Consider the following 19,944-nt stretch of genomic DNA (forward strand, 5'->3'; position numbering starts at 1 on the left):
AACATCTTGAACAGCCAACAATCCTAGGAAATCCATCATTGTAGTACGGAACAATACCAGTCCACGTGGCATTCATTTTTAGGAGATAAGCTGTTAAACAATAGACGTTGTTGTTTGTGCACACTCATTCGTATAGGTACAGGTCACGTCCATGTACAGATTGTGCACGCTTGCTATAGGCACCATTATAAAGATACAGATAAAGTTTTTAATAAAAAGGTGTTTTTAGCACTTTCTGGACGCGGACAACCAACACCACACAAATAAATCCATCAATGATGTGTGCATTGGCAGTGGTTATATCAAATCATACACCCAGGGCTATAGTTTGCTGCATTTCACCTTCAGGTTGAACCAACCAAGGTAAATACATTGCACATCACAATGTGACCAACCATGCTTCAAAGTTACCATATTGAGACTTGGGGGTTTCCAGCAAAATGAAAAGAAAAGAAAAAAAAGCAATTACATTTTTCCTTTGAAGAATAGTTAGCTTATGTATTTTCATAAATTGCACTTCAGACCTTCAAACAAAAGGCAAACCATTACAAAAAACCTGTTTTATACCAATATTGTGATTTTTATAAGGTATTTATAGATTAATAAATATGTCTGATAGAGATCTGTCGTACATTATGTCTTATTTCAGATGCTCTCATTTACAGTGCTAGTGTGTTAAAGATTCTGCACTGCTGCCTTACAGAGGGTGCTGAATGAAGATTACAACGTAACAATTTCATTGAGGAGGGGGTAATTAGCCAGAGGGAAGTCAGTTGAGGGGAGTGGTGAGATGGAAAAAAATTGTCAACCTTCCAAAACTACACAGGTGCAGCCTCACAGAAATAAACATTTTGAGAAAGCATACATACTTCTGCAGCTGGGGCAGTTAAAACAAAACACCCACACGTTCACCACAATTCAACAAATCCGTGCCAACGTGCATTTAATATGCAAACTAATCTTATTCACCAACCAGTCGACCAGCTTGGAAGGTTGATACTCACCATGAGCGTGCCAAGAATGCAGACCAGACGAGTCACTGTGGCATAAGAACAACCTGTTGACCACATCTTAGGTAACTGCTGGCCTACAGGAACAGATAATGCAATACAAAATCCATCCCATTCATCAAAGCATAACATCCCCAATACACTTAAGGAAAACATGACTTTTACTAGAACTTTGGAAGATCCAATGATATTTCTAAGCCTGTACCACTGCTGCTACACCCTCTGTGAGGACTGGGGAATCCTGTTTATTTTGGCCTATATTTTGTGTAGGTTTTTGTTCCCCCAATAACCACTAGCGAATTAGCAACTAGCTAATTCGCGATACAAACCAGTGCCTGGTTCTGACCACTGTGAAACATTTCAAACAGGGACACAATAACATGGTTCAATGGTCACTCATGAGCGTATTAACAAATGAAGATCCACGATGCCTCATAACATTAAAATAAAGGACAATAAAGGTAAGAAGCAGAGCCAAATATTTATGAGAGCTTATTTGCACTGTAGATTTTAATTTACTTTCATTATAATGTTGTAGGACCGGATTTGCAGCGGGAACACCGATGAGTCATTTTTTTGACTGCACCACCCCCTCACAAACGAGCAAACGAAAAAAACAATAGCTGCATGATGACAATAGAGATGGGACAGCAAGGCGTCAACCTCAAACTGAACCCACAAAATGGGTGACGCCCATCACGCGTCATCGGTTAGTCACTGACCTGAACCAATCACAGCGGCCTGCTACGGAGCGCAGCGTCAGTGCTCTGCAGACGCACTATGGAGCTCCGTTCAGCGCACACCAGCTAGGCCGCCGCTTCGCCTGGGGGGGGGGGGGGCAAGAGTTTCTGCCCCAAAGCTCCTAGGAGACCACTGCGTGCTGGTTCTCCTGTCAGCCACTCCATTCATTTCATTAACTGGGTTTGTTGCTACTGGCGACTGAACACTGACCGAGTCTGATGAGTTTGACATCAACTGATGGCCAACCATTTTAATCCTGGAGCAGAGACACACACTCACAGTGCTTGTGCTAACGGAACAACACAATTAAAGGTTCTTATTCCATACAATGATAAATCACAATAATAATACTTTATTATTATCATTATTGTTACTTCAACCAAGCAATCATAATTATATTAACATTTGGCCCTGAAAGTCAGGGATATTGCTTCAATCAATCTTGGTACAGTTAACTGTCCTAGGTCCCAAAACAGCTCATTTACCAACTGAATACTAATTGAGCATAAATAATTTAATTAAGATGCAAATATACTGAAAGGCTATGTTACTTCATAAGTGTTCATAAACACAAACACCTCAACACAATGTGCATTTTTAGCAAAAGAACAGTACCAAGTACAGTATATACCAGTCAAGTGATGTGGAATCAAGTGAAGTCAGATTAATGTTAATTAACAGGTCAATAAAATTTAATTAAGAACACAGCAGATAAAAGAAAAAAAACTGCTGATAGAGTGCGTTTCCAGGACAGGGATTGGGATACAGTGGTAAGAGACCAATCAACTGATAATGAACACGCATCATCGGGTTTTAATACTTCTCAGAAGCAGTGGCTTAACAAGAAACTTCCACTGGTGAACAGAAGAGGGCACCACATATCAACATCTCAAAATCCTCCATTCTAGATGCACTTCCAAAAGCATTCAATTTTCCTCTCCAAATCCACTAAGAAAAAGATAAAGAAACATCTCAGTAGTTTAGTTTTATCTCTTCAATAGGGCTATTAATTAATGTGAGGTGATGCTTTAGCCATTTTTAGGGGAAAAAATAATAAATTAGCTAACTGTCATTGAGTTCTGTCCTTTCCTTTTTTTGAGAATTACAGGCAGCTCCCAAACTCAAAAATAAAATGGAACAAATGAATGATTTTTGAATAAAATTCTCTGAGGATCTTTACTCCTGTCCTGAACATTGCTTCCCCCCCTCCTTCCCCCCTTCCCCCAGAGGCATGGCAGGTTCTTCAAAAAAAAAAAAAAAAAAAAAAAAAAAAAAAGTTCAACATATAAAGTGTATTTTAAAGAACATTCCTCACGCAAATAAATGGCATCATGTCTCTGGGTTACAATCATAAATATCAGATAAAAATAAGCCTAAATTATTTCTTAAGCTATTGGAAAAAAAAAACTGTTATATTTGTATTTACATTTACTACATTGAAATATCAGGTAGTCAAAAAGTTCCTTGATACACAAACATTTAAAAAAACTGGCCCCTTATTTCATCTCTTTAGATGTTGTCTAACACAGCAATCCAAAAATGCAGCCACAAATTTCCCTGAAATCCAAGTCCCTGGTCTCCAAGTGGTATCACTTTTTAGATTCCCAAAACAGTAGTTTTGTGGTCTCCTTAAACATGTGTATTTTAATATCTGGATACTACTTATAATACAAGAGGGTGTACAGTAATGTGGATATTTAAACTGATATAATGAAAGTGTTGACCAGTGCATTTTCATGTACCTGGGATCTTGCTGAAATTGTTGATGGGTGATTTTTGGATTGCCACTATTCCTCTATTGACACAAGTACATTCAGACTTCCTAAATAAGTTGTTTTTGAACATTTCGACAACATACAAGCGTGTTAAAATGCGAACAAAAACAAAAGAATTTTAGGGGTGCAAAAGGAAGGGGAAAAAAAGAATAAATAGGAAAAACACATGCTTAATCTTAAAAAGTTCTGGCTAAAAATAGCCCAACAGGATCATCTGAAAGCTTCCGGCGATGCACTGAAATGCATTGTAAGTGATTCCATTCTAGCTGGTCACTCGAATTGTGTTCACATAGAACTGTAGAATGTATTAAGGTTATGTATCTTGAGGAAGGAAATGGTGAGACCACTTAAATGTCAAAACTAATATAAACAGGCACATGTAAAAATCTACTGTTAAAGAGTTTTAAAAAATTTGTATGAGACTGTAGGTGGTACAACTTTTCTAAACGGCAGCAGACTACAGGCATGGGGTAGACAGGATAGGCTGCATTAATTTAGCACCCCACATACTGACAATGACGCTGCTCATATATATTAGTATATATACTGTACATATATAATACACTATCGGACACTGTATCGCAGAGGAGAGAGAGAGTGTGCCTTTGTTCATAGCCTCTGTCACTGTAAGGTTCCTTGCACTGGGTCCCGGTAACAGGAAATGACATAGGAGACAAACAGTACTCCGTTCCTGAAATCAGACAGAAGAGAAGAATAAGTGGAGAAGAGAAAAGAGAAGTTTTAAAAAGGGGGCAAATAAAGGACACTGGCTTCCATTGTACATTGTGGTGTTTGCGCGTGTCAGAGGGTTCTTTGTTTCTCTTTTTTCCCCAGGAGGGAGAAAGCCTTCGTTCATACTCATTCTTATACGAGTTTAGATCACTGTGCCAAAGCAATTGCAGATTCCTGCAAACCACTACTACTGCCAAATATTTGCAGGCCAGACCTCATTAGAATGAATTTAACTGGGTGCCAACAAGCGGCACATTACACTATGATGTCACCCAACACCAGAGACATAGTGATGTAATTATGTGTCTGCCGGTGACTTGCTGGCGCACCTGTCAATCTTCTGTATATTGTAGTTTGTGACAGTGAGCAGTGAACAGGGGCCAGAAAAGCAAATGAGATAATAACTGGTTTTGTAGGGATGGAAATATCATCCCCCCCCCCCCCACTCCCCAAAAAAAAAAACAGCTGAGCCAGTCCAGGTTTTTCACCTGAAGCAGATTAGTGCTCTGAATTGACATTGGCCATTGTAGTGGGAGTTAAACATACCTATAGTAAGACCTGAGCTGGTTCAAACTGCAACACCCTGTCATTTGCGTCTCTGGTTTTGCAAAGCAAAGCACTTAAGCTCACACACGTAGTGCGTGTGTGAGCGGGGAGGTATCGACCCGAGCGTGTGAAAATCCCTAATTTAACTTGAAAAATGAACACTAGGGTTCAGTATGCTGGCTGCATATTCAGGGCAAAAAAACGTAATAAAAAATAAAAAAATAAAACACGAACTGGCTGATAAAATCTAGACCCTGACAGAAGCGCGAGTTCCGAGCGGAATTTTCCGCTGCGCTCACCAGGTGCCGCGCGCCTCCCTTCCCCCGTTTTCCCTCCGCTTCCGGTCACATGGTCCGGCTGTACTCGATGCCGCTCTTGGACGAGATGCCCGACCAGGGCAGCAGGCTGCGCAGGAGGCTCTGGGCCTGGCGGTAGATGCGCTGGGGGATGGAGCACGGGCTCAGGCTGGCCAGGGTGGAGCCGATGTGCTGGATGTAGTCAGTGGGGAAACGGAGTCAAGGGCCGTGCGCAGGGTAACACAGAGGCTACGGGTTCAAATCCCAAAGGGGGTAATGCCGTTGTATTTAACCTGAACTGCTTCTGTAAATATACAGTTATATTAATGGATAGAATGTAAAAACATAAGTCGCCCCAGATAAGAGTATCTGCTTAATGCTTAATAAGAACCTGTTAGGAACAAAACAGGCCTGCTGTAAGAGCATAAATCCCATTTTCTAAATAAATCACGAAGTAGGAAGACATACACCCTCACACCCACCCAGAGGTGCTTGAAGAGGATGATATCTCAACGACAACACATTAAACTCACACGCACAGTATCTACAAACTTCTACTTCTTCATTGCCGCATTGAAAACTAATGTTTTTGGATGACAGACCTTCGTCAGAGCCTTGAATGAACTGACAAACTCCTATTAGCAAAGAGATTTTTCACTCAATCACTGTAAATTCCCACTCATTTAAGACGAGAATGGCCCGTCACAACAAAGGAGCGCCACAGCGGGAATGGCAAGGCCAAAGGATATAAGATGGTCCAGGGCGGGTGGCCGCCATTGATGTAGAGGACGTAGGTGAAGCCGTCCTTGAGCACGCCCCGGATGGAGTAGTAATAGGGCAGGTAGTGGTGCTGCTTAAAGTCTCTGTTCTCGTAAAAGTGGATGGCCGTGTTGTTGGTGGTCAGCACGTGCAGGTAGATGGCCTTGCAGTGGTCCTGCGCGGTGGTGGATATGTGCTCCTTCAGGCTGTCCAGCAAAAGGGAACCTACAAACAAGGGGGGGGGCGGGGGGCGGGGGGAAAGAGGTGGGGGGTCACCAGTTTGTCCAGCCCCCTCTGTCTCTACGGTGTGTGCACTCTTTAGCCCAGGGATACTCAAATCTGGCCGTCCAGGCCAGTAGTAGCACTGGTTTTCTTTTCCACACGACAGTTAATTGATCGATTGATGCCACTGACTGGCCAGAGATTTAACTCATCTGGTGTCCTCGGTTCGAGGAACTCTTGCCTTGAGGGGCATGATGTGGCAGGCTGGCCTGGATCAAGTACACATTTGAAACACTTGAACTCTTCAGATGCTGGCAAAATTTTCAAACTTCCTGTAGATCCCTGAGAATTGTCAACAATCCCCGACTTACTAGCACTAGTACGATCGCATGACAGAATAATTTTGTTCTGTTGATATTTTTGAACACAGCAATGTCTTTTAAAAACAATCTGGCGTCTAAAGGGTTACAGTATTTCCAATGCAGAGGTTCTCCAACACTGTTCCTGGAGATCTACCATCCTACAGGCTTTCATTTCAACCCTAAATTGGCACACCTGATTTTACTAATCAGCAGTTCAATGAAATCTCTAGCTGTTGAATGAAGTGTGCTTTGTTAGGGTTGGAGTGAAAACCTACAGGACGGTACATCTCCAGGATCAGGGTTGGGTACCGCAGTTCTAATGCTTATCTGACCCAGGCCTGCGGGGGGGTGAGCGTGTGCGGAGCGGGGTCCGGCTCCCGAGCGCACGGTACCTATTCCATGTTTTCGGAACTCCTTCACCACTCCCAGGCTTAGGATGTATGCGACCTGCGTGTCAACAGGAAAGCTGGAGGCCAGGATGTCCCCATCCTGCAGGGAGAAGAACGGCAAACAGCGGCAACTTTACCGCACTGGAGCAGTGCCACCCCACACAGAAACAAGGATAATTAACGCACCGCATCACCAAGCCCACCACCAATCAGAGCCCATCATTAATCAGAGCCCATCACCAATCAGAGCCCTTGCATTTACATTTGACGAATCTTTTTTTACATTTGTTCATTTCAGGCATTTGGCATGCACTCTTATCCTAAGAGACTTACAAAGCTTATACTTATTTTTACATTCCATCCATTGATACACATGAATATTCACTTCAGCCTTTCAGGTTAAGTACCTTTCTCAAGGATACAACAGCAGTGCCACACCTGGGATTTAAGCCTGCAACCTCTATTTCGAGTCACAAGCCCAGCTCGCTGAACATCATGCTGCCCGCACACGTAACCAAAGCACACAGAAAGCTCATGTGTTTGAGCACAAAATTATGAATCCCCCCCCGATATCGATTTGCAAATTAATTTTGCAGCAAACGCATTCTGGTCTGGTAGTAGGGAATTCCACGTTCCCCCTGACAACTGGAGAGTCGCATCTGTGAATCCACAGAATTAAAAAGCAGCTGATTCTGGAGCACAGCCCCATGGCTCCACTTGGTCTCCCGGTTTCCCCCCGACCCCGCAGGCTGGCGTTAAACTCCGCACCGCTGCGCAGTAATTAAACAGGCCGAGGCCAGACTTTTAAAGGCTCTGTTACAGGTGGGGATTAACAGGGCGAAATTCACAAAATGCTATTTCCTCTGTCACAAAACCTACTCTCCGTTTCTGTCAGGAACAGCCGTGCGTAAAATGGACAGAGGAAGCGGGTGTCAGAGGACCGAGTCCTTTCCAGAATGCACCTGGAACGGAATCTGTGTGCAGGTCCAACTCTACGGTAGAGCGCCCTGGCTTCAAATCGGCCCCCCGATGTACCCGAGCTATTCGAGCTAACGGACGAGCGCTCCGCTGCCGCAGCCGCGCACGCGCACGCGCTCCGAACCGCGGCGGAACCCCAGGGCTCCGCCCCCGGCAGCCGGCTCAGCTCTGAACCGCGCGGTAACGAGCCCAGCGGCTCCCCCAGCTCGGGGCGGTAATAAATAAATAAATAAATCCATCAGTCGGGGCTGCGCGGTCCAATTAGCCTCCTTCCGAAAGCAGAGCCGAGCGGGGCATCCCTCACCCGCCCCCCCGGGCCCTCCACTTAAGACCTTTCAAGCGGCGGAAATATTCCCCGACCCACACGCCTCGCTCGCGGGCGCGATTTAGCACTCGCGCGCCTCCCAGAAGAAGGGGAATTTAAAATGGGGAAGGATGCTGTTCCAAGCGCAGTTTCCCTCTGAGGTCTTTGGGCTGGGAGACAGTACACGATATAAACCCCGGGGAAAGTGTTCGGTTGGACAGCTCAAATCGGCTCAGCGCGCCTCGCTAGGCCGTGCTACATCCAAACCTTTCCTGGACGTTATCTTTTTTTTTTTTATGGTCGCGTTATTATCGCGTTTTTATCTCCGAAACTTCGAGCACTGAATCACGGGCGAGGGCCGGTGCCGTCGCTGCAACGTTCTCCGTTGTTTCGAGCTCGGTCGCTGCTGCTTCCCGTTCCGCAACCAGCCAGCCGAGCACAGAGGACAGCGATGCAGGGAGATCGCCCGCGCCCGTTCGACCACAGGGGTCGCTGTTGAGCAACGAAGCAGCGTCTAAAGCCCGGTTTCACAGCAGCAGACCCACTTAAAGACGCCACAGAGCCTCCCAGCTGATGCAGCCTATTACTCAACCACAGCCTGTACATCTAGGCCACAGGCCGTAGCTACACATGCTTTAAGAAACTGCAGAGTCATGGTGACTTCAGGCTAAAGTCATAGATCGTGGTTTCAAACGTTAGCCTGATTGCAGTGGGGGGCTCCGATTCCGTCACCAACTGAAGCAGAAAATGGCTGAACATATACTTTGCTAAATTCACAGCAAGCAATGTCCTTTGCTTCTCACGGCTGAGAAATCACACAGAAAATCTGCCGGTGAACCTGGGTGGGAAGTAATATTGCTCAGTTTGTTTGTGTACATGAAATTAACATAAGGATCAAGCCAATTTAGCCAGCCCGCTTCAACCCTAACAGGCACCATTACAACTGCACAAATGAGCAGTGCCAACATCGCAGCCACACCTCGAAAGGTCCAATCAAATCAGACGGAACCCAAGCAAGGGTCCAATAAAAACAGCTGCTGGTTCATGAACTGGCATGACTCCACTCGGGGTGGGACACGTTACGATTTTTCTCAAAACAATAACGAGCTGATCTGTCCTGGCATTTACTCAAGTACTCCTTAAAATTTTTGTGCCTCAAGCCCAATTTACCACAGTAGACCCACTTAAAGACGCCCGAGAGCATTTTATCTGACGCAGGCTAGCCGACGTAAGCTTTCTCCAGCGTACGCTAGCCCACATGACAACGCTCTTTGAAGAGATAAAAGCTTTTTTTGACCCGTTTACAGGCACAGCTCTACCGGCCTTGCTGATTTTCCGATCGCTTTCTTTCTGAACGTTTAAGAATTCAGCCGACAAGTGCTTGTTTACTCGAGCAAACTGTCCCACCCCAAGTCCCTACCATTCGTTAACAGTTACAGCTTGTGTGCATGATACTGAAATGAAAAACCATAAGCTTGGCAGCAGCACTGTTCCAGAGGGCAGTAAAAGCACAGCTGCTCTGGTTAACCCACCGTGCGCCGGCTCGTCAGCACGGACCTGTAACAGAGCGTGGGACAGGCGCAGGAGGTGGCAGTGTAGCACAGTGGGTAAGGAACTGGGCTTGTTACCGAAAGGTCACAGGTTCGATTCCAGGGTAGGACACTGCCGTTGTGCCCTTGAGCAAGGTACTTAACCTGCGTTGTTTCAGTACATATCCTGCTGCATAAATGGATGTAAATGCCATGTAAAAGTTGTGCGAGCCGCTCTGGATAAGCGCGGCTGCTAAATGCCTGTATTGTAATGTAAAGGAAGTGCGGCCGGCTCACCCACCTCTTTGTGTACTTTGGTTCGGCTCTTTATTTCAGCCACTATCATTCCCACGATGCCCTCTTTGAAGGTGGCCGCGAGGGAGAAGAACTTCCTGTTTGAGGTGATGTCGTGATACCATGAGTCTGGGTACCTGCGAGAGGGAAAGAGCACATTATTAAAGTTTTTTTTTTTATACATCTTTTAATACAACCTTTTCATTTTTTTATCACAGATTTGGAATGGCCAATTGAGCCATCTGGGCAAGGAGGACTGCAGCTGCACTCCTCTGGTGTCTGTAAGCCAGTGACTGTTTTCCACACCACAGGCCACACAGTGCTACAGGAGAGGTGCATAACTCACCAAATACGATCGGTTGCTATTGGGTGCCTATCACAAGCGTGGGTAGAGCCAATGGAAACTTGATTAAGTAAAACCAAAAAGCCAATTCAGTCCCAGCACTGTGGACAACCAGTCAGAGTTGGAGAATAACAGAGCTGTCTGTTCTTATTTAGAGCGGAGCCATCCAGAAACATAGTACATATTTGTTTGTTTGCTTGTGATTTGCATTCTATTTATCCAGTGTCTAAAAAGTCCAGTATGGCACAATGTGTTAAACAGCCTACATGACACAGGTGTAAAAACAAATTAATAATAAGCACAGAATGGCCATAAGTACAAAGGACTGAAACAGCACTCCAACTTACAGCAGTTCGAGCAGCACTAGGTTTTACTAGAAGCAGAAGAGCAAGCTGAGCAGATGCCCCCTGCTGGTGGATTCAGCTCACTGCGCTATTCTGCCCGCTGTAAGGTCTGGAATGGCTCAAACTCATATCTGCTATTTCCTATCCCTGTGCAAATGAAATGCGCTGAGCTGGAAAAAGCGCAAACAATAAAATGGGCAAAAAGCAAAACCCTGCAGTGATGCAGAGGAACTGCCACACCATCAAAAGGACCCCTGATATTTTCATAACAGTCCAAGAGTGCGGTTTGATTGGTCAGCACAACTGCTATTAAAATGTCAATTTAAAATGACATCACTGTTATTGAAAACCACAATGACTGAGCACTTACAAGTCACACAGTGCAGCATCCACTGATCCAATTAAGATAATACACACACATAAAGGAGCTCTTCTGGATGCGAGAGTTAAAAAGACTGACTGCAATGACAAAGGAGTCTCAAAATTTGCCGCAGTGAGGACTAACGATCCTTATTTTAAGCAGGGCTACCGTATCTCTGGGAGAGCAGCAGTACTCACTCGATGGGGAACCAGTCACCGCAGAGCAACTTGACGCGATCTATGTCATCGTGACAGAGTAGGCGGAGCTTAATCTCGCTGAGCGCAGTGGGGGGCACCACGTCGGTCATTCACACCTGTTCAAGGGGTGGGACAGGAGAATTCAGGTGGAAGGTTCACATGCAACAAAATATAGAGTATATATAGTACTGCTTAACAGCAGTGTACATTTTTGCAGTACATCACTGTAAAATGACTTTACAGTAAGAGACGTGTACATTTTCAGGCCTGTAATTAATAGAAAATGTATCTGCTGTGCCAGAACAACACATTAATGGTCCCAGTTTCCTGTTTTTTTTTTTTATTCAATGCACTACGACACACTTTAGAGTCACTGCATTCTTGATGGTGCCAAAACCACCATTCCTGCCTCAGTCCTGCATACAACATTACTGCTGTTTTCAGGTGAAGAAAAATGGGAAAGGGCAAGTGTGTTGGTTTGGTGGGACACAAATATAATATATAAAACTGAAATAAACTAGTGTCACACACAGGTAGATCTAACATAATGGCATCACCAGTAAAGCTTTTACTTGATACCCTCTCCAACCAGATATAATAGTAAGATTCATGTTGAACGATAACTGTAGGTTATCGGATCATGTTTGACTAAACAACATGGGATGCCATTTAAAACAGAGTAACGTTAACATAGCAACTATTGTATAATGGGAGGTGACATTTGAAGGAGATGGATAATTAACTTGTGTTCAGTCGTAGCTTTTCATAACTAAGCCGTAAACACGTTATCGTAGTCGTTTGCTGATGCATACACAGATGTGTGTTCATTCGCACACAGTAGGCTAACGCTAGAGGACTGGCTAGCCAGCCTGAGGAATAATGTTAGGATGGCAGTCAAAGTAGTCTAACAACAAAGCCAGAAGTTATTTATATATATATATATATATATATATATATATATTAAAAGGCGCTATTGACAGTTAACGATGACTATTTAAGATCATAGCTAGCTAATATAATAATGGTAACTATCTACCTACAAGACTTCACATCTCAACATACAGAACTAAGTTAACTTCTATCGGTAGCTAGGTATCAAGAAATTTAAATAGCTTAGCGTAAGTCAGATCGAACACCAAAATAAGCATCCTTAGGAAGACATTTAGTTTACAAAAGACAACATATAGTATGCAATTAAATGAAGGACAGGCGTGACAGTTAAAACAATCCATTCATAACCCTTCAGGTCCAACTAACTAGGCAGTGCAGGGTACATTAGCTGAGAATTTAGCTGACTTAGCTAAATAGGTTTGAAAGCATCCCTATTTGCATGACGAGCTAGCTAGATAGCTGGGTTAGCCATCTCTACACCAACGTTAGCTAGCTAGCTAGCTACCAGGTTAACAAATAACACATTTCCAACGACTTAAATGTTTTAGGTAGGGGTTAACAATGACGGCTTATCAACACAGTACAACATATAAACATTATCCACCTATATTATCAACAAATCTTCTGCCAGCTAATTATTAAAAAAACGTTACAATGACTGCAGCCAGACAGCTAGCTTGCCAGCAAAACGATGAGTAGCTAGCGAACTGGCTGGCTCCTTGTTGGCTAGTTTTGTAACCTGCCTTGTTTCTGCGCTTAAAGCGAGAGGAATGTTGACGACTGATTTCCTTGGGTGTTCCGAATGGTGTTCAATGTAGCGGCAGTACCATGATAAATTGGTTTCAGAAGCAAAATAAGCATTCAGCCACGAACGCCGCCAGCTAGCCACGGTAACATTAGCTTCGCTAACTAGTTACTGATACTTGGCTCGTTTTCTTCCGGTGTCCTTACAGTTCGGAATCCAGCCTCGTTCTGAGGTGTTGTGCGCTCATGTTCAGTGCGCATAGCATAGCGTACCGAAATATTGTACCGAGACTACACTTGCCCGTACATTATTTACATTCACATACACTGATATATTCATAATTGTGATCCTGCTGTACCTCGTCTGCATCACAACTGATGACTGTAATAATTTACTCATTTAAACGAATTACCTGGGAAATTCAGACGTTCTACAGCTAACCTTGCCAAAAATATACAATGCATAAAATTATACACCATGCTAATAGATCTGGTATGTCATTTTATTATAACTTGTAAGAAAAACAGGCGTTATCTTCACTATTAAAAAGACACATTAACATTAATTTTCAACGTACCAAACGATGTTTATTGTCTGGTTTCCAAGCTGAACATATTTTGAACCAGTGTGTTTCCCAGTAGCCCAAGAAGTGAGACATTATCCAAATAATTACTAAGGTAGAATATATCAGTAAAAAAAAAAAAAAGTCACATTCACTTAAAATTATGTCCTTGGCTTCAAAGGAGTGCTAAAACCTTGCTCATGAAAACAATAAACTAATGAAACTATGTACGTACATAAACATTTTTCCCTTCAAAATGCCACACGGCTCTCCTTAATTTAAACATGGTGTAATAATGCTTGACTGTCTTCTGCTGAATTATCAAATCCTTTTTCCCTGCCAAAAACCATACATGGAAAGCACCATTTAAAAGGTAAAACAAGGCAAATAAAAAAATTGTGTGTACTGTACATTCAGAGATCAGTGGCTGTTCTGACCCATATATATATTAAAATTATTCAAACTGATGCCTGTTAAATACAATTTAACACACTGAAGAGACAGAACTGGGCGAATCACAAACTTTAAACTCTTGGTATCATGTATATTCAAGATGAAGAAGTTGTGCTTTCATTCAATTTCTGATATTTAATTTCTGTTCATACAAACCAGTACAACATTCTGCTTTTTAAAAAAGGTTAAAATGAAATAAATAAAAACATTAAAACAAAAATATTGTCAGGTAATTTCAACAGTCCTAAAAATTTTTTTGTTTTACTACTCTTTCAAACAGGTGAGGACTTTGAACCAAGATTTCCAAATAATACCACTGCAATAGGAATGCTGTGGTTTTCACTACAAGTACAGTAGCATGTGTCTGTCAACCCGTTTTCCTTCAAAGTGCTGTAAGTACTTTACAGCACAGACTTTGGGATACAGGTCCATGTTTGCATACTAGGCAGTACGGATAGGCAAGGCCACCACTGGCACTAAAGAAGACAGAGATGCAGGTTGTGAGCAAAATCTGGTGTGTGATGTGTGGCAGGAGTGTGAGCTATGAGCAGAACTCTCTATGGGGGGGGGGGGGATGGGCGAGGGGACAGTTAGGTGTGTGTTATGAGCAGAGCACAGTGAACGAGGCAGGACAGGAGTGTGTGTTATGAGCAGAACACACTGTGAGGAGGGGGGGTATGTGTGAGTTATGAGCAGAGCACAGTGAACGAGGCAGGACAGGAGTGTGTGTTATGAGCGTGCAGTCGATACGTGGATAGGGGGGTACGACTCCTGCTGGAATTCAGGGTGTGGCGGCTGCAAGAAGGGGCCCGATTTCACCAGCTGAAGCAGGCTGTTGGGGAAAAAGGGAAACATAAACCAGAGACAGTGACACAGTATTTCATCTGTTTACACTGTATTGTCCCCATTGGCTCAGACCATGCATGCTTCATGCATACATGATTCATGTAGCTACAAAAAAAACTATATCTATGCCCAGATTAGTCCGATTGCCACAGGTTATCTTTTTGTCCACATTGAAAATATAACAATAAAAACTGTAACACTTTTCAGTTCTTAACCATTTTTTTTTTTTTTTTTTACAAGAAAGTGTCCCTTACCTATTGTATGGCAGTCTGGAGCAAAGGCACCTCAGGTCCTCTGTTTGAACAAAAGAGAACATTGGACCAAAAAACATTGGCGCATCGGGTAAGAAGGATTTCATTGGACAGGACGTGGTCACATGATGAAGAGCTGCTCCACCCACCTCTGGAGCAGAGTAGCGCCCCCGCTGCCATGGCGACCTGCAGGGCTTGTGCCAGCCGGTTCAAGGAGAGCTCGGATTCAGCAGCAGCGTCGCCAGGGTTGAGCTGGTCCACCAGGACGGCCAGCTCCCCGACGAGCTTGGCCACGTGCTCCAGCGGCAGCACCCCCACGCGCCCGTACAGGTGGTGCTCTGTGAGGTCAGCCCGCAGGGACACCAGGATCTGCAGGACGCTGAGGTGGAGCATGGAGTACAGGGACCCTGGGGCCCGGCCTCCCTCTGCAGGACCCAAGGCAAGAGCGGCCCCTGGGCAGGGAGCCAGCAAGGGCTTCCTGTGTCTCTTGTAGGCCAGGGGGGACTTGACGCACCAGCGTACGAGCCCCAGCAGAGGGGTGGATTCCAGGGCGCCAGGGGGTCGGCTGGACGGCATTGGTGCGCTCAGGAAAGTCAGCAGGGTCAGGCGGGGGTTATCGTGGACCCATGTGACCACCATCTCCAGCAGGTCAGAGGAAGGGATCAGATCATCTGCATACAGGAAGGGGCATAAGACCATTTGATTATTCCAACAATTACACTCAAAAACTGATTTAATATTCAGTTAGAGTAACAAAAATGAAATGGTACATAAAAGGTCAGGTGAAAGTGAACTAAAACTGAAACTGCGGGTTGGCTGACCACAAACCTTTTTGTTTTATTCATTTGTGCACTTGGTTGCTTTTCCTATGGATTCATCTTGACTTACACACCTGAGTTCACAAAGTAGGCCTCAGTGTAGCTCCCACCTCTTGCTCTTTGGCAAATTGCAATACTCAGTCAGCAGACTGCTAGATCCCAGTGCACAGTGGTCTGAGCCATTCTATGTTTTCACTAACAGATGGTGCAGTGAGCCAAACCCTTCAGCAGGTGGCTTTCCTCTGCTTTATTATCCCCTGCTTTTGAATTTCAGGCTGGAAATGTTCTGTTTCCACCCCTGGATATGAATTGTTTCTATCCTGTCTCGTCTATTTTTATGAAAATGAAACACGGAATCCCCAAGTTAAAATATATCGCAAAAGATAGTACTTTCTGGAATACAGTCATATCCTTACGTGAAGTCAAGCAGAGGATTTCAGACTCAATACTGGAGACCCACTATGTGTGCTGGTTTTCATTAAACTATAATTGCAACCCTTGAACTGTTGAGCTGTTAGTTGTCCTTAATTTAACAGTTTTAATATTACCAATATACCAAGAAAAGCACAAAATATCATTGATATTTTCTGTCCCAAGCTACTTTCTTTATGATTTTCATGAGTTTTAAGCTGCAGGTAGATATACACATTATGTACAATTAACTTCTAAGCAAACTGTAAGTCGATTTGGTCGATCAATTTGGTAATGACTTAATAAATTCTACATGACTCTTCTACATTAAAAAATTGAAATGAAATGAACAAGAAACAAGTTCTAGATACCTGAGGAGAGGTCATACACGGCAGTAACCGCAGTGATAAACTGACAACAGAACCGGGGGCTGACAGTAACAATGTCCCTGAGTGCACAGGCTGGACTGGGTGCCGAGTTGCAGTAGTCATCCACCAGGACCTTGGCGAGCCGCATGCAGTGGGAGGCGGGGCTTCTCTGCGACGGAAAGGAGATTGTAACATACAAGGAGCACACGGCAGAGAGAGAGAAGGCCGTAAAAAGCAAACCTTCAGAAAAGCACCTGCTTTCTCGGCGTCACATAAATACCTGACCTTAACCTATCTGAGGTATATCACCTGTTACACTCTCACAGCCCACGGTACACATGACACACACCTGAGAAAACACCTGTGTTCTGGGCTCTCTACTGCTACTCTACTGCTGTAGAGTTAAACCAAGTGAACCTACAGGAGCTAATAAGAAGTGAACAGATAGAGGGAATGTTGGAACTGTGCAACAGGGCTTTCCAAACTGGGGTCCATAAATCTTTGGAGCCATCCTAAGGGTTCCTCAGAAAAATGGGGGGAAAAATGCACCCTTTTCAGAGTACATCCTTTAACTATCCATAATTCATAACTGACATGATTTACACATTCAGACAAAAAAAAACATTGTTTGGGCTCAACACCTCTAGTTAAAATGAGATCTGAGGAATTATTAAATATTTGAATTCATGAATATTTAATAATACTTATAATAATAACTTTCGGGATAGAGCAGTGATATGACAACACCATGCTTTAGACCTGTTACATGCGTTAGCAAGTTAAATAGACGCTGCATTGCGATAAAGGGCACAAAAGTTAACAATGTTCCTGAGGCGAGTGTGTTCAGGGCCCTCGCGTATAATGGCAGGGTGTGACATCCTCAGAATCACTGTGATGTCCGAACAATTTTCCCGCCAACCTGTAGCCAGGACGCGGCGCACTCCAGCACAGGCACTCTGCACACGGCAACGGCCATGGACACCAGTTTGCCCAGCATGGCCATCCTGCGATCGTCGGCCATGTTGCTCTGGGGGCTGAAGAGGGCAGCAAAGATGATCTGGCGGAGCGAGTCTTTGCCCTGCTCCTGGAAGTAGCTGCATGTGATCTCCAGCAACTGAAGCTCCTGCAGTGATGTCATCTTCTGTAGTGTGCAGGGCAAAAGGCAACACAACACAGACGCAACTGAAGCCAAATACAGAGTACGTTAGCTCACGTAGGTTAAGGGTGTCTGAATGCCCTCAAAATCTCATTGATTTTGGATCACCTATGAGTGAATAAGAATTTTAAAATGAATTATTTTATTTAGTTACTATTCAGTAATAAAATTTTTTTAAAATTAGTATTGTTTACCAATAAAGGCCATTATTAATAATAATAATAATAATAATAATAATAATGTTATCACAATTATTAGTAATACTATCTCTGTTGTTATTTTTTCTATTATAGCATTTAACTAAATATTTAATTGCTATGAATAAATGAAGACTTCTGCCTACTGTTTTGGTACAGCCTTATCATCAAGGTCTTCAGTCTGCCAAAATGTAGACATATTACTGTATGCCAACAGGCAGTTAATTCTGCACATTATTTGTTTTAGTTTGGTCTCTGTTTACTGTTTCTAATTTTGCTCTCTTCTAATGTACTGCCAAAGCCACAGAACATTAATATTTAGCAATTTACTTAAACTTTGACTGTTTCTCAACCTTGTTTTAGAAACCACTTTAAAATACAGAGGCGGGTCAAAATAGTCCAAATTCCAAATACCGTACAACTTAACTGCCCACACAATTTAGCTGTCTATCCAGAAGTTCATCTGCAGGCACAATCAGTCAATGCCCGCACACATTAACCTAACTTACTTTTCGCTGCATGCTCCGGTCTTTAGGAAGGTTGAACACAAACTCCTCCACCAACTCGACGCTTCCATTGTCCACCACTGGGGCGGCAGTGTTCTGGAGCTGGTTACTGAAATGGATGTCCAGGTGGTAGAGCACTTCTTTGGCAGCGCTCAGGGCATCCCGACGCAGCAGTGACCGGCGAATGTCAGTCATGGTTGTCTGGAGCAGAATCACAATTGCCCACATGGGCACCGTAAGGAGGGGTGGAGTTAGGACGATTCCAATGGCCCTGATTGTCAGGGGCCCTGAAAAAATATTAGAACATAAGATTTTCTGGGTGGTGGGGCCCAACGTGAGATCTTTTCATGGGCCCCAGGTTCCCTGGTGGTGCCCATCATTGCCAATAACAACAAAAAATCAATAAAATGCACTTTCGTTACTCACAGCTACGTGTATCGAGGTTGCACTGAATAAATGGTCTTATAAACTGTTCGATTCGCTAAAGCTAAATCTCATATGTGTTTATTTATAAACATTGCATTATGGGAATTTTTGTCAGGAGCAAATAGGCAATGTCAATAGTAGTGTTTTACATGAAATTGTAAAGCTTCAGTAATTCTCAATTATGAGTTCTGCATAGTTTCCTAATTTATAGGCTATTTAGTCGATTGCAGCGTTGTGATCACTGTCGTTATCACTGCAGAAAATCTGGCAACGTTATCTAAATGTTCGATATTGTAGCAACGCTGTAACGTAATCCTGCACAGAACTCCACCCGTTTAACGGTATAGTCTAACGTTAATTTGCCAGATTACTACCATTTAACCAATTAAAACGTCCTATATTTCTCTTTTATATCGTTGACGCAAGCAAAAAGAACGAATTGATTATTAACGTTATAAGCAACATGCATCGCTTACTGGCTCAATTCCCACATCGATGTGACAGCCTAGATGTGCAAGGAATCTATGATGTTACCTAACTAGACTAGCCGGCAACGCTGGTTAGGTTAACTTGCCAAAATCCAATAAATTAGCGCTAACAAGCTAACGTTAGCTAGTTAGTTAGCCTAGCTGCACTCTCCTGGCAAAGTCTCGAATGAAATTCAAACTCATCCAGAGTCGACCATGACAAGCGGCCCAAATTGTCTTCACTAACGTTTCCTTTATTTATTGTGGCTAGCTACATTCGTTGCACCCATAACTACATTACCTTTGCTTTTTATACCTCGTTGATAACCGACATTTTTCTGCAGTGCACTACAAATATTAACATTATATTTTAGTGAAAGAAGTAGTTAACGAAGTGTATACAGTCCCTCTAGCAACAACTTCGCTTTAATTTAGAGTATGGTGGCCCTTTTGGGACAAGCAATTCGTTGTTGTCGTTGAGAACATAAATGCATATTTAACATCACATACGTATAGTATAATTATAGGAAATAGGAGGCAACTGCAAATAAAATCACTTGCTAATTTTGAATCCACAAGGTCAGTTAAATTGCCTGTAATCTAAGGCATTAAACTGGGTATACACGTGTCCAAGTACGTGTTAAATGTATATATTCATTATGAAT

General features: G+C 43.4%; 2 protein-coding genes across 6 annotated transcripts; both read right to left on the minus strand.

Moving 5' to 3' along the window:
* Nucleotides 1-4,074: 4,074 nt before the first annotated feature.
* Nucleotides 4,075-13,046, minus strand: nat15 (N-acetyltransferase 15 (GCN5-related, putative)). 2 transcript variants are annotated; one of them, XM_064314725.1, is made up of 7 exons: nt 13,025-13,046; nt 11,183-11,298; nt 9,945-10,074; nt 6,836-6,932; nt 5,850-6,084; nt 5,104-5,305; nt 4,075-4,217 (listed from the first exon to the last, which is right to left on the minus strand). In XM_064314725.1, exons 2-6 carry the CDS (start codon nt 11,290-11,292, stop codon nt 5,149-5,151), a joined length of 729 nt encoding a protein of 242 aa, XP_064170795.1. In that variant the 5' UTR covers nt 11,293-11,298; nt 13,025-13,046; the 3' UTR covers nt 4,075-4,217; nt 5,104-5,148. The 2 variants fall into 2 exon arrangements, with proteins under 2 accessions (XP_064170795.1, XP_064170794.1); XM_064314724.1 differs by lacking the exon at nt 13,025-13,046 and adding an exon at nt 12,817-13,018.
* A 260-nt stretch (nt 13,047-13,306) lies between these two features.
* Nucleotides 13,307-19,740, minus strand: LOC135243138 (integrator complex subunit 15-like). 4 transcript variants are annotated; one of them, XM_064314722.1, is made up of 7 exons: nt 19,581-19,740; nt 18,390-18,587; nt 17,447-17,668; nt 16,531-16,696; nt 15,080-15,601; nt 14,934-14,973; nt 13,307-14,665 (listed from the first exon to the last, which is right to left on the minus strand). In XM_064314722.1, exons 2-7 carry the CDS (start codon nt 18,579-18,581, stop codon nt 14,563-14,565), a joined length of 1,245 nt encoding a protein of 414 aa, XP_064170792.1. In that variant the 5' UTR covers nt 18,582-18,587; nt 19,581-19,740; the 3' UTR covers nt 13,307-14,562. The 4 variants fall into 4 exon arrangements, with proteins under 4 accessions (XP_064170792.1, XP_064170790.1, XP_064170793.1 ...); XM_064314720.1 differs by having other exon boundaries at nt 18,390-18,673; nt 19,581-19,727; XM_064314723.1 differs by lacking the exon at nt 19,581-19,740 and adding an exon at nt 19,289-19,568.
* Between the last annotated feature and the right edge of the window lie 204 nt (nt 19,741-19,944).

The sequence above is a fragment of the Anguilla rostrata genome, chromosome 17, assembly GCF_018555375.3.
Source record: "Anguilla rostrata isolate EN2019 chromosome 17, ASM1855537v3, whole genome shotgun sequence".
NCBI lineage: Eukaryota > Metazoa > Chordata > Actinopteri > Anguilliformes > Anguillidae > Anguilla > Anguilla rostrata.